The sequence below is a fragment of the Megalops cyprinoides genome, chromosome 25, assembly GCF_013368585.1.
Source record: "Megalops cyprinoides isolate fMegCyp1 chromosome 25, fMegCyp1.pri, whole genome shotgun sequence".
Classification (NCBI taxonomy): domain Eukaryota; kingdom Metazoa; phylum Chordata; class Actinopteri; order Elopiformes; family Megalopidae; genus Megalops; species Megalops cyprinoides.
The window spans coordinates 13908584-13923627 of NC_050607.1; the positions used below are offsets into that span (position 1 = coordinate 13908584).

The 15044-nt window shown below is 45.1% G+C and overlaps 1 protein-coding gene across 1 annotated transcript; it reads left to right on the top strand.

The window, feature by feature from the left end:
- Positions 1-274: 274 nt before the first annotated feature.
- On the top strand, positions 275-5250 carry LOC118772133 (serine/threonine-protein kinase pim-3-like). The gene is made up of 6 exons (XM_036520400.1): positions 275-1001; positions 1293-1402; positions 1519-1569; positions 1733-2096; positions 3382-3558; positions 3678-5250. The coding sequence occupies exons 1-6, from the start codon at positions 914-916 to the stop codon at positions 3854-3856; spliced, it is 969 nt and encodes a 322-aa protein (XP_036376293.1). The 5' UTR covers positions 275-913; the 3' UTR covers positions 3857-5250.
- The last annotated feature ends 9794 nt before the right edge of the window (positions 5251-15044 follow it).

Here is a 15044-nt window from a genome sequence, read left to right on the forward strand (position 1 = left end):
ATACCTGGTGCCAAGTTCCCATGCGGTGCTTCCCGAGGCAGACATCTGCAGAGGACTGCAGAAGAAAGGGGGAGGGAAAGACGCGTCTAGGAATTCCCGCCACGTGCACTCAAAGCCTCCCCCTTTATGTTAATACCGTTTCCTGATTGGACCAAAAAGAAGATACGGCGACTGTACGAGCTATTTGATTGGTCCGAATCACACTACCTATGCAAATTGTGTTCTATTTCGCTAATGGAACGCAATGCAAAGCCCTCAGACAAGAAATCCTTGGGCGTCTAGTACTATAGTAAAGTAGTGCGCGTATTCTCAGTGACATATCACCGTATGAATGCTATTGAAATACATTTATGGTACTTGTATAGATTATAACACCGTTGTTTTTCGACAGTCTGCGCAAATTGTGCGTGGTTTTCTTAAAAAGTTTTGGGTAATATAGTTAACCGGGCGGAGGAATATATCCAGCCCTCCACGCGTCAAAATATTGGCGTTAAAGAAGTAGGAGCGACTTGACTACTGTTCAGACAACAGAGAGTACGCTGACGAGGCTGCAGCACCGGGACAGTGTACTGATCAGATACTTGGACATTTAACATTCATTTAACATGCGCGCGTACGGCTCACTTCTGTAGTCATTTTTTGCGAGGGTCTGTTTGCGCAGCTCCTCTATTTGAGATCAGGGTTTTTTCCTTCTAACGGCATTATTCCTCTTGGATCTCTAACGTGCAACATATCAAGGTTTGTCCCAGCCCTGCGGTGGATTTGGCGCGCTCGAATTGAACAGCCAGCAAAGGAAAGCAAGATCGCTAGCTATACCTTTTTTTCCATTTCGGCTCAAGGGGACTGGATCATAAAGTACCGATCACTGGACTTTTGCGAATAAACGAGGGAGTTATTTGGCATAAGTCTTAATATGCTGCTGTCCAAGTTCGGCTCTTTCTCGCACATTTGCAGCCCGGCGAGTATGGATCACTTGCCGGTGAAAATACAGCTACAATCAGGTATGTGGTCTTCCAGCCTGACCTGTAGGTGGTCACTGTAGGTAGTTGGCTACTAGTTGTAACGTTAAAACTAAATTTAACCGAACAAAGTAATCTCTTACTAGCCCATTACTTTCGGTGACCACAGAATTCACATATTCTGTGGCGCTGATGGGAATGAGGCGGGTGGCTGTATTTTGGTTCAAGCTAGCCACTTGCTAGCGAAGTCGTGACCTTAAAAACCTGAAGCCATTTTGAAGCTTGCTTGCAAGGATTCCTTGACATTAATTTGTCGTGTGTTTCATTTTGCAGCGAAAGTAGAGAAGGAGCCGTTTGAAAAGGTCTACCAGACGGGATCTGTACTGGGGAGCGGAGGTTTTGGAACTGTCTACGCCGGGAGCCGGATTTCAGACGGTTTGCCGGTAAGGGAGGGCTGTCCTTATTTCAGATGCAGTCGTGATCGGAGCACATGGCGCTATACCACCACAGTGCATTCGGATTATGTGCTTATTGTTTTTTTTTATCCGCCTTGTTTTAGGTCGCCATCAAACATGTGGCAAAGGAGAGGGTGACAGAATGGGGGACTATTGTAAGTATATATTTAACGTTTTGCTTGCGTTTGTATCTTCTGTTAGTGGAAATGTTTGAAGTCGTAACGGCTATGAAGTTGGACTGCTTTTTGATTTATACTGTGACAGATTCCAGATATAGCGAGCTAGGCAAAGCTAACGTCGGGTTGCATTGCGTTTCAGAACGGTGTGATGGTGCCTTTGGAGATTCTCCTGCTGAAGAAAGTGGGCTCTTCGTTTCGAGGCGTTATAAAGCTACTGGATTGGTACGAGAGGCCGGACGGCTGGCTGATCGTCATGGAGAGACCGGAGCTGGTCAAGGACTTATTCGACTTCATCACCGAGAAGGGTGCCTTGGACGAGGAGACGGCGCGGGGGTTTTTCCGACAGGTCCTGGAAGCCGTCCGGCACTGTTACAGCTGCGGGGTCGTGCACAGAGACATCAAAGACGAGAATCTCCTGGTGGACCTCCGCAGCGGGGACCTCAAGCTCATTGACTTTGGTTCGGGGGCGCTTCTCAAGGACACCGTGTACACAGATTTCGACGGTATGCAGGCGGGAGGGGTTGTCTGTGTGATCAATTATTTATTTTCGCACAAATAAGGCATAGAGGGACTGCACAGGATACAGCGATGGCAGGTTAAAAAGATTATAAAAAAGGATACATAGCAAAAACCAGTGATCGAAATCGTTACCAACGTTGTTAAATGTGCAGCATCGTGACATGCGCCGCTGGAAATACTAACGCGTGACTATCAGACAGCGTGTTGGTAGTGTGATGATTAATGGCATAATATGACGGCGGAGTTTGGATCGCTGCGCCTTTCTAAATATGGTGGTCTGTCAGAAATGGCTATGTAGTTTTTCAGCTCCTGCGAGGTGTTCCCCAAAATTGTGACGCAGCAGTTTCTCAAAAAGGATTTTTTTTTTGTCAAGGGCCATATCAAACGCAGTAAACTCTTATTGCTTATTCTTTTAGCTTTTGTTTTTTCTTTGTAAGTTTTTAAAAACCATCAGCTGTGTTTTCGCTCGCAAGTATTTGTTTCTTCGTCGAATTTATTATTTGCATGGTGGATTTACGCGGTAGTACCACCTATTGCAGCCAGCTAGTTGCGTAAAGTGTAGTTTTCTGTTGCCATTTAAATCCTACACACATGCAAATGATACGATACAATGTTCCCCATTTAGTTTTATGGAAATAGACTCAGCTGACACTTAACATCTGTTTGTTGTGAAACCCGAGCTCGCAGTCCACATGATGGTCCACGTCACAGATTCGTGTTTTTGTTTGGTATCCAAGATACTTGTGCCCTTGGTGGGGGGGGGGCGGGGGGGTGCAGCTTTGTATTTCTCTCGGGGGGGCAGGGCAGCGCTTTGTCTAAATGGAGGAGCCGTTTTAAAGGTTATTCACATATATGGCATGAAACTGCCTTTTCAGACTCCCGTGCCCCAAAATTAGCGGTTGGAGCGCAGCTGCGCAGTAGGGCTTTCCCGTGGAGGAGTTCTTGGACTTTATATTTGGTTCGCAGTCAGCTGCACAGTGAACATAAAACGCGGGGGGGGGGGGCGACACTGTCGGTTTTTAAATGTCAGCTGACCATGGGTTTTGGGGGGCGTAGTTATACAATGTTGCAGTCTACTCTCAAAGCAAAGATGGTTATGTTTTTCAAAAATTCATGTTGTTAAACGTGTCAAAATCCATGTGGAATTGTGTGTGCTGCTGCTATGAATTTTTAAAAATCGTTTAGACAGGAAAGGAATTAATGTGCTTGTTTAAGTCCTGAAACATCATGACTAAGGGTTTCTTCCCCCTTTATTTTTCGTGTCTGCAGGTACAAGAGTGTACAGTCCTCCAGAGTGGATCCGCTACCATAGATACCACGGGCGCTCGGCAACCGTGTGGTCGCTAGGCGTGTTGCTGTACGACATGGTCTGCGGAGACATCCCCTTCGAGCAGGACGAGGAGATCCTGAGGGGACGCGTTTGCTTCAGGAGGAGTGTTTCTCCAGGTGTGTATTATAAAAAAAAACAGGCTGCTGTTTTTTTTCCTGTCGCTGTCTCTGTGTCTGCCAGGCTGTTTCCAGACTGTGTGGGAGTCACGCTGTTCTCTCCTCCCCCCTCCCCTCAGAGTGCAAGCAGCTGATCAGGTGGTGCCTCTCCCTGCGGCCGTCCGACCGGCCCACGCTGGAGCAGGTCTTCGACCACCCGTGGATGCACGCCGCCGAGGGCCCCAAAAGCAAGGACTGCGACATCCACCTGCGGACCATCGACGCCTCCAGCATGAGCTCCAGCAAGGAGAGTCTCTGAGACGCGCCCCGACAGAGGGGCGTGGCGGGGCGGAATGGGGTCCACCCCCCACGTGCTGCCCCATGCTAAGACTGAGCTACCGGGACTGTCCCCTGTTTTTTGTGTTTTCCTGTTTTGTAGAGGACTTGTTTGATTTATCCTCCCTTTTTATCGCTTTTTTATTTTTATACCTTATTGTTTCCTCATGGGGAGGAGTTGCTGTTTGGGGGGGTCCTACCAGCACTTCCTGTTCTGTTTATTTGTTACATGGGTGGTCTATGAACCCTGCCCCTCCCCTCACCACCTTCCGCCTCGGATGCTGCTCTCGTAGAGCTCGGACAACTTCGGTTCCGTATTTTATTTTTAATTTTGTTTTATTTCGAGTGCCTTTTTTGAAAGCCTCGTTTGTGGGGCTTTCATCCTTTGTTTTTAAACCTTTTAACTGTGTTTGTAAGTTGCATAACGTGGAGTGGGAGCAGGGTGACTCCTCCCCCCCCCACCCCACTATCTTATACAAATTGCGAGCTCCACACCGGATCCTTTCATTAGGGGGGATGGGGGTGGGGCGGGGTCTCCCCACAGACGGTGGAATACTTGAATCACGCTCACTCTCACTGCCTCTCTCTCTCTCTCTCTCTGCTGCTCGCTGTCTCTTAAGCCTGAACTGGCTTTGAAATGGGTTCCTCTGTTAATTGTTTTACCTTTTTTTCTGAATGTCTACCTGGGGGAGTTTGTAGCCCCCTGGAGTCCCACAGGTTTTGTCCCCCCCCCCCATCTTTACTTGTTTCAGGCCCAGGTCTGCGTTGGCTTGGGGTGTGATAATGCACAATCAATGCAATATTCTTGGACTCAGTTATGTATTTTTAAAATACAATTATTGTATAATGTATTTCTTTTTTTTTTTTTTTTTTTTTTTCCAATGTATTTATTTGTATGATTATGTATGTAGACATTCCACACTTTGGTTATTTATTTATTTATTTTATCTCGGCTTAAAAGGAGAAAAAAAAAAGAATTCCCAGAAGGCCTTTTGTTTGCATTCCTGTAAAGAACACGTATATTCATTTGACAACACTAAGATTGCAGATGCACAGAATTTGTTTGTTAGGAGAGGAGAACACAAGGTTTACTCTGTTCGGATAAAGTAATGGATGCAGAGAATGTTGATTTCAACCCCAAATCCCGCTTAAAGCCACACCTTGGATGGCCATATCTGAAGTTAAATAATGCTAATTGGTTAAAAAGGTTTTAAGTTATTGAAGCTGCATAGTCTCCATTTATTGAATACTTGACAAATGTTTAATTTGGGTGGAAAAAAAAAAGCTATATGCTTGTTTTAGTTGCATTGCAGCCAAGTGTTGGCGATCTTTTGTTTTTTTTTTTCCCAGTTTAGCAGTGTGAAGTACAATGATGGAGAGCCTATTTTTTTATACAGAAATTTCAATTAAACCTTTTTGTATATAAAAATGGCTGGCGTTTCACTGGTCTGGGTGTGTGTGTGTTGGAAAAATTAGCTACAAGGAGTGGCACTCATGCAAGCTTAAGGATACACTCACTTTCTACATAGCAGAAAGTGCACACAGCAACGTCATTTGCCTCACATAAACCTCTCACGGGAGCCAAATTTTAATTTCTACCCCTAAGTCTGGAGTGACTGCAACACTACATACATCACCTGATGGTTAAAATCAACAGTTTTACTTTTGGCCACTTAAGAGTTAACATATAATTTAATGGCAAACCTCTTACTCATCATTCCATGACCTTTTGGTTATGACCTATTGTTATAGCAGTCATAAAACCAAGGTACTGTTATTGCCAAGATGTTTAATTCTGGACTTCACATTTGAGTTTTTGTCCCTATATCAATCCCTATCTAAAGTTGAAAATAGTATCCTGTCTCAAAATGCTGTACAATCAGAAAAGGGTCACATGATCGATGAATTTTTATGAAGGGAGTAAAGAGAGTATAACGCTAAGCACGACAAACAGATCCACTGGTGGTAGCATTATGAAATAAAAATTCTCTTCCTATTTTATTTTGCCAGCACATAAATCATACCATTATCATTTGGACCTGTGTGTAATGTGTATTTATTGGTGAACATAACATGTTCCAAGAGTAGGAGCCATCACAAGTCTTCCCAATCTGATGGACTAGTGCTGCCCCCTATAGACCAACACAATAAATGTTAAAGGGCACCCGAGCTGTTGAATGAAAAATGTTATTAGTTGACTTTCCAATTTTCCAGTTAACATCTGTATTTGTCTGGGGTTTGAAATGAGATCAAAGATTTCTGGGGAAAAAGCCAGTATTAGAAAATGAACCCTGGGAAATCAATTTCAAAATTTGGGTTGATAGCCTCTTCCAGGCTAATTTTAAAAATGTGGTTGTTACAAGCAACTAAACACATTCCCCGGGTTTTATTTTGTCATAGTAATAGTCTGGTTGCCTTTAATGAATACTCCTCCATTGGTGGGTTTGGTGAATGCTGTGGATACATCTCCAGCCAGTTTGGCATCTCTACAGATAAGACCAAATGTGTGTTTGTTGGAAGAATACTGTGGGAAAGCTGGGTGTAGGTTCTCTCTAAATTGGCCCAAGCCTAAAACAGCCTTCACCGGCAACTATAACACCACTCCTCAGCTATGTCTGTCTTTACTGTACGCTTTCACCTGACAGATTAAACTGTCACATTTAACTCCTGAAAAATGAAGGCAAAGTCATGTTGTGTGAAATGTAAATCCAGTTTTTTTTCCCCCCTGTGACATTAACACAAAAGAAAACGGCATTTATTAAAATGCAGGCTAAATATTTCCTGCGTTCTCCTGGGGTAAATGTCCGTACCATTTTCTCTGAATCTCAGCCCCAAGACGATGTCATCTGTTTCTGCTAAGTGCAATGGGTAATGGGGCTTTGTCTTTGGTGCCTCCAGGCTTTTGACATGTAAATGGCTTACTTATCTCAATCAAGAGGCCTTCTGTTGATGCTGAAGGAGAACACCCTCCTATCTTCACCCTAAAATGCCCATAAAATTGAACGCACATATGTTGCCCCATTTGTTTCAGCTAATGGGTCTCACTTTTGATCATATGCAGCATCCAGCTGTAAGATGAAGGGTAAAATCAGCTACCTTTAGCTGTCAGAGTGAGTTTACAGCAAGTTCTCAGTTTTTGTTTACTGTATTCCTAAATGAGGAATTAGCTTATTAATGGTATTTTTTCACATTTTCTCATCATATTTTTTCATCACATTTTCTGACACATTTTGCTGCTCACAAGCTGATACATGTTGTCAAGATCATCAACAAGATTGATCTATCAGTGATTCATAGATGTATGACCATGCATATGCTTACAGCCACACAGGCTCAAAAGTGTGTGTGTGAATGTTGGGCAGGGGACAGTTGTAAGAAGCCACCAATATCAGGACTCTGAGTCTAGCATTACAGAGAAGACTAATATTGAAGAATAGACTGGGATCCAAGCTGCTCAACCTCTATCCTGGGGGGCCAGATAACCAAAATAGTGATGCGGCCATTCCTTCCCCCACCAGCTCACAACACAACTCACCCCCCCACCCCCCGCAACACAACTCACCCCCCACGACTCGACTCACCCCAGTATTCATGTGTCACAACCAGTACCATTTACACCGCCGAAGAGCTGTTTCTTACTGCATTATGCTTAGATTATTATTATCCATTCTGCATTGTCTACACCACCAACTTTGAGGTCGGATATGTGATGTGAACTAAGTATCCCATAAAGCACTTCCCAGGCTATCCCATACAAGTGCACATCTCATACTTCACCCAGTTTAAAACATGTGTCTCTGCGGTTGTACTGAGGGTCAGAAACTGATGGACCAGGGACTGATATCAAAGGGACATGGTCCCATGGTCCTCATTTCCTGTTCTTTTGATGGGTGTGCACGTGTGTGTGTGTGTGTGTATGTGTGTGTGTGTGTGTGTCTGTGTGTGTGTGTGTGTGTGTGTGTGTAAGCACGCATGGACAAGGCTGCTTGTATGTGTAATAACCTTACAGTAGTCACCCATGTTCATATTTTAAAAGCAAATTAAGAATGAGCAGCTCTGTCAATGTATCAAGGCAAATGTGTTATGAAGCATTTCCCCTTAACAAATCATAGTAAGAGGATACAAAGAGAAGTGCATCTGAGGCTGAGAACACTGTGTGAAGATACAGTGGGATGCATTATGTGCGGCTGGACCAGCTCCTGCGAGCCGAGATCCCTGTAGCTTGCAAATACCGCATCATGTGGTCCAGAGCATCTTATTTGACATTTGCTTCCTCTCTAACGGCTCCCTAATGAATAGTTTCAAACAGAAGGTACTTAATGAACGATCTAAGTGCTGATGGCAGTGGAAATAAATGGAATCACAAGACCTCTGCGGCGAGGGAAGAGCGAGACCGGACCGTCTGACGGGTCACGCCACGGCGCGTGGGCTTCGGACGAGGCGCGCGACTGGCGCGAGGAATCGCATTTCCCAGTACGGTACTAAGCTGCGCGAGTAAGGCACGTTTGCGAGGACGATATGTGCAGACACTGCACAGCACGTCTCTAAAGTACGCCGTCGGGAAAGAGCTTTCCCCTCCGCTTCACGGGCAGAGTAATGAGCAGCGCGCTGAATACACCACGTTCCCAGTTCAGCACAGCTGCAGGCACCAGGCGAACCTCCTGAAATGTTTAGAGTACCATTTCAAAAATCATTCATCGCAGCTGAAATTATTTTCTCCCCAAAAAAAAAGATTTCTTATATCGAGGATTGTTTTGTTTGCTTGTTTTTTTGCCACCAGACCCTGTGCGTGACTGCTAACCTATACCAGCTTCAGCACATCACCCAAAACATGTGCATGTATCCAAATTAGATGTCGATGCATTTCTTGATAAGGACGTACGCGCCTGTTCGCATTTGTCTGTGTAGCTGCTCGTTCAAACAGCCAGATGTTCTGCTCCTGGAGCAAAAACCCAAAAAGGGACTTTCCCATATTTCCTGGAATTTCCCAACATTCAAAACAGATATCAGAGGGGAAAACACTGTAATGATAGAAGGGATCAGTGTTTGCAGTCTTTGGTAGCAATGACACACATGGTTAAATCACAGTGAATTCAAGAGACACCCAGTGACCTGTGAGGCACCATGTCAGTCTATTCGGCTATGTTGCATGTTGTGTGCAGAGTGTGCAAACCTGTAATGTTGTGTCTAAAACAGAAACAGGGATAGTTATCATATCAAGAAAAGTGATATCTGGTTACCACAATAATACTCTGCAAAAAGTGCTAGATATCATGGAGACCAATGAAAGAAAATTAAACAACAATTAAAAAAAGCTTAGATATGACAGACTCCTAACCCTCTTATTTGACTTTGACCTCTAGGAGTAACACACTGTTACTTCATCCCTTTGATTCTGACAAAGCCAAATTTCTTTCATCTGAAAGTGAGCAGACAAAGAGCTTGCTACTCAATAACATTTAGAAAGAAATGAACATCGTAACATGTATCTTTGCATTATCCAAATATCAGTTGCACAAAACAGGATTTATGTCCACTTGGTGCCATAGGTTGTGTATGCATTGTTTGCAGACTACACAGTAGGAGTAATGCAAGTTCCTTCATGTCATGCGGGCTGAAAAGCATGACACACTTGTTGTAGTGTTTAGTGATTACTGCGTTTCTTAGAAAGCACAGGAGCACAACAGGAGACAACCGGACTCAGCTGATCCCAACTCAGTGTCTCTACTATCACTCACCCACACACATTCCACCCTGGGTATACTCACATGAGCACGAACAAGTTCATTCACAGGCTTCGGGCAAAGATGGTGCGGTTCCTGGAAAGCAGGCCTCTGGTACACCGGGTACTGCTTGACAAAGCAATGTTCCCGCACCTCTGGCTTCTGCACAGGATGCCTCCTGGAAGTGCATTGCTTAACAATGGCAGATTGAGTTAGGGATGAGAATGCCAGCTTGTTAGAGAACTTTATTATCCCCAGGTTGGAGAATTCGTTTGGCACCAACGCTCATTGATAGTACAAACGATTACGCAAAAGCACAAAAACACAAATTCATCACACGTAAGGACGCTATAGTTAAAATATAAAATGTGATATCATTGTTAACCATCAAGAGCGTTGTTCTTCACTAAGACCCCTAGGTAACTGGAGCTGTGGGGAAATGAATGGTCGTAGTCTTTCTGGTTTTAGTTATAAGGGTACACAGTTTTCAGGAAAGGGGAAAACAGGAGCAAACCGGAGCTACATCAAAAAGAACTGGGCTTCCTGGTCTGACCATAGGGCTTCATAAGGGGGGGTTGAGCCTCTTTCTGGAATCGGAAACCTTCACACAAGGTCCCAAGTGGTTATCCGTCCTGCTACGGCTGGTTAAATGCTTCAGCCCTGACAGAAAGTTTACATTCAATAGATATGAATTTCTGTACTATCAAAGCATGAAGGTTGCATTTGATGTGGTTTGATGTTGGTTTGATGTGGGTATACTTTATTTGGCTTGGAGTCCGACAAAGGGATTGCACCTGGCCATGGGATGAGGTTGTTGACCCCCTCCCCCACCCCCACCCCCACCCCCACCACCCCTCGCGCTCCACTGGACATCAAAAAAAGGGAAAAGAACAGGAGAGATGGGGTGAGGAGGTGTGGCGTGAAGAGCTGACGTGGAAATGAAGGTAAATGAGACTTTTATAGCCATAGATGGGACCGGTTTGTCTCGGTTTTGTTAATTGCATCGGGATTGCATTGCATTGCATTGCAGTGGATTGTCCGGTAAATTCTCCTCCTGAATCTTTCCTCGGACCTTGACTTAGTTTGGCACCACCCCTCTGTCAGGAGGGGTAACAAAACCCTGGCCAACAGCATCTCTGGGAAAGATCCTACTGACTACTGACCTGAGCTGCCTAGCAGATGATCGTGCTGATAGAATGTGGGGAACATCCGTGAGAAAAGCACACATTTTGGCTTTAAATGCCACAACAGTCCAATCACGTCTTCCTGCAGCCCAGATGCTGCGTTTGACACTGGCATCACTTCGTGCACATGTGTGCCGGCATCTTTATTTGCAACACGAGGACGACACACAACACCGAATTCCAAAATTCCATGTGTCAGTTGTAACGCACATGTTTTGCTCTGACTCCAGCAGACAATAAATGTATAAATCAATTACACTTTCAACACCAATTATGGTATTAAAGAACAAAAGCTCACGAGTGGGTTAAATGGTATATAAACATATATATTATAGCATATAAACATATATTAGGATATATTGCTTTGCATCAGAGCACTGTGGGGAAGGCCCTTAGCAGTGAGGAAGTGCATCGGGATCTTAAACACAGTCTGTGGTTTTCCAACGGTTTCAATGGATCTTTGCAGCTGGTTGTTCCAGCAGGGTGTACCTTCTCCCCCTTCCTAATTTCATCCTCCCTGTAATTTGCCTTCCCCACGTTTCCCCTGCCTCCTTCTCTTTGCAGCATTGCATAATTATTTGCTTATTTACGGCAGGTTGCATAACAGCCGTTTTGCATATGGTCCGTTCGCACAGCTGGAACAGTTACTGTGGCAGTTCAGGGCAGGTGGTGAAGCAGGATTTGGCACACCATCTGGAACTGAAACTGGCAACCCCCTGGTCTTAGGTCCAGTACTCTGTCTGTTAAGGCACACCGCCACTCTCTTCCAGCTGTTCTCTGTCCTTTAAGACACACCGCCACTCTCTGCCAGCTGTTCTCTGTCCTTTAAGACACACCGCCACTCTCTGCCAGCTGTTTTGTGTGTCTGTGTGTCCATGCCACAGGGTGTTTATTCTGCTTAGTGTAGGTTCATGAATTTGTAAGGAGAAATGGACACTGTGTTTTGTACAAACATTGCGTCCATCTTTTATTAATCGTCCTGTGGTTGCTGTTAATGTGCTGTGTTTAGTGGTTGGTACAGTAGCCTATGATGTTTCTTTTTTGTGCTGATTTAAAAAATAATGATATACGCTATATCATTTTTTTTTACCTCGCTGTGTGAGTACATGCTTTTGCTGATGGGGCGTGATGTGAATCGATTTCTACATTAAATTAATGTAAGTAGCTGAGCCTAACAAACTTCAGGATGTGTGGAGCAAGCAGAACTCTGAGGGCTAAAAAGGGTCACCGAACCGATCCGTGGGAAACGAGCCAAAGTCGCACATGTGGGTGAGAGCTGACCTGTGAAATCCCCCTGCATATTTATTATTTACAGTTCCAGAAGTTTCATTTTTTTCAACATTTACTGAGCATGACTTAAAAAGGCAATGCTGTTTTTTTATGTCCTTTTTATCAGCACCCAGCATAATCCCACAGAGTTCTGCATTCTCTGGCACTGTTTGTGCTGGTGATGTTGGAGGGCGGGGGGTGGAGGGGTGAAGGTCAGGGCACAGAAGTGACCTCGGGCTTTGGTGAGGTCAGGTTAGGGGAGCGGGGGAGGGGCCATTCTCTCATCCAGGCCATTCTCCTCCTTGCCCGCGGAACTCACAGCCAAGCGCTCAGCGGGGCACGTAGCTACCCTCATCGCTGGGGAGAAAATTACAGAAAAAAGGTCATGCGCATGATGAGCCTGAACCCGGGGACACAACCCTCAACCCCCCCTCGACCCCCCCCCCCACCCCCCTACCCCAAATCCCGCAAACGAAGCGGAAACGAGAACGCTCCAACCGGAGGTAGCGCCTGCTCGCTGGTGCATGCCGCTGACACCCCCACCCCCCCAGCCCCCCCCGGAGGCAACATTCCCCAGCCCCTCATTCATGCGCGTCCCCTGACCCCATTCACAACCGCGGCGCACAGTCCAAGGAAGGATCCGGGCCCGATTCAGCGCCCGTGATGTCACCGTCCCCTCGCACAATGCGCACGATTGTCGCAGGGGTGACTGAAGCCATCTCATCAGTAACTATGATGCGTGCGTGCAGCTCATGAATGAACCAAAGGGACAAGTGACCAGCTGATTGCTTTAATGACTTAAAGGCGCAGACCGTTAGCATTTTTGGCCCCGTTTCAACGTTTGGGGTTATGTTATACTCTTAGCACACAGCATTATACTAAGAGCACAATTATACATACATTATGCATGATTATGATGCATGCATGCAGCTCATGAATGAACCAAAGGGACAAGTGATCAGCTGATCATTTTAATGACCCAAAGGTGCAGACCATAAGAATTTTTGGACCTGGTTCAACATTTGGGGTTACGTTTTATATAGTACATGCATAGTACACAGCATTGTGTGGTTCAAAATCAAATGACCTGCTGGTGAAACACGAGAAGACTATTAAACATGTAACCTAATAATAATTTTTATTGTGACTGGATTTTCCAACAGTGATGAACTGTTTTGTGGCAATGTGGGTCAAACCTGCTAATTATTTCCAGACAAAATGACCCCAAGGTAGCACGCTAACGACCTTCTACCGCTGACGTTGGTGTATCTTCAGTGTTTACATTTCTTGGAATGAACAGGGCCTTGAATTGGTTTCAAGACGTGATTCATATTATGAGTAAAAATAGTCTTTATTAAGTCGTCTCAACCTCATTGTTATGCGTGTCTTCCCGTGTAAACTGGATCACTGGCGCATACGTCTTTGGTCGTTGCCGGGAAACGATGTTGATAAGCTGAAACAGCGATCCATGTAATTTCAATGTCAGCATATATGCAATGCTTTGGCGGAACACAGAAAATCACATTGCAAACAAGTGATAAGTCCCCGACAACATCTTGCAGCTTTTAAACTCATTTCTGAAGGATTTGGACGGTATTACATCTTTTTTTCCACAGATTATTTCGCCCTGTTTGTAATTTCATCAACATATCCAGGAACAGTTGAATGCATATCAGGTGTACACAACCTAACTTTATTAACTGATTAATGTATCTGTATGAGCTCTTTCCTGTTATATTATGTGCCGCCTCTTTTACATGAGACGTTATACTGAGATCCTGACTCAGTACCTTCAAGCAGACCTACCTCACAGTCAGGGAGGTCCCTGATGCTTTGGCCAAATTCCCAATCTGGCTCTCTCATTCCTGCCATAATACGGCAGTTTAACTGCCTGAATAACTCCCCCCCTGCCCATGCCACCACTGCCGCAGCTGCTTGGGGGGTGCGCTAACATGTGTGGCTGCCGTGTGCTGGCCAGAAGGGAGTTACGTGGTGGAGGCTGGGGGGGGGGGATTGGATTTTTGGGGCTGCTCCCTGCTGTTGATAAAGAGGCAGAGGAAGACGCTGCCCATCTCCTCTCCCGGAGCCGGTTATCATGCTGGCTGTTTATGTAATGTGTTGGCATTCTGCAGGTGTTATTTGAGAACGTCTTGTTTTCTCTCTCTTTTACTGGCAGAGGAATGCGAGCTGTTGTTTCTGCGTTCGGCTTCCCCTCCCTCTCCTAGCCGAGCCTCTTTGTAAACAGAGGCTACTCCTGTTAAAACTGGTGTCGGTGTTGTTTTCGGGAGGTTGATTGAATGGCCTCGTCACAGCCGAAATCCCTCAGCACCCTCCTCTCTCCTCTCCTCTTAGATGAAAGGAGTGTTCTTACAGAAACCAGCAAAGGCAACCATCCTCAGCACTGCCCAGACCTGGTCAGCTTTCAGCTATGACAGGCTGATCCCCAAATATGACCGACCACTCGTCTCAGTGTTAAACAGCTGCTGTCCCACACAGGTAATGGACAACATTCCCAAAACATTGTAAGGACGTTGTGCGCTGTTGTGCCTCTGGTCTTCCAGACCAACATACAGTGTGTAATGTCAACACAAGCTATGGTGTACAACTCAAAATTGCACTTTGTGCCATTGCAGGAAGATGTTCTCTGTGATCATTGGCAACTTAGAAGTGATATTGTTAATAAATACGCAGTTTCAATGGTCACATGGAAGGGTGAGGTCAAATGTAAGTACTGATGCCATCTCAAGAAATGGAAACAGAAGTGAGAACCCAAAGCGGAAAAGTGCTGTTGTTCTTACATTTGGTAATGGTTAGCGTTCCTTTATGAACTACAGTTACAGGTTATTCAGTGCCGTAATGGTCAAAAGAGACTGACAGCACAAAGCTGTTTTGTGGTATGTACCTTGCATGATGTTCCGAGCTCCTGCAGCTAAGTAAAGGATAACATTTCAAACACAATGTCTGTTTGGACTTAACAACAGTGACACAATTCAGT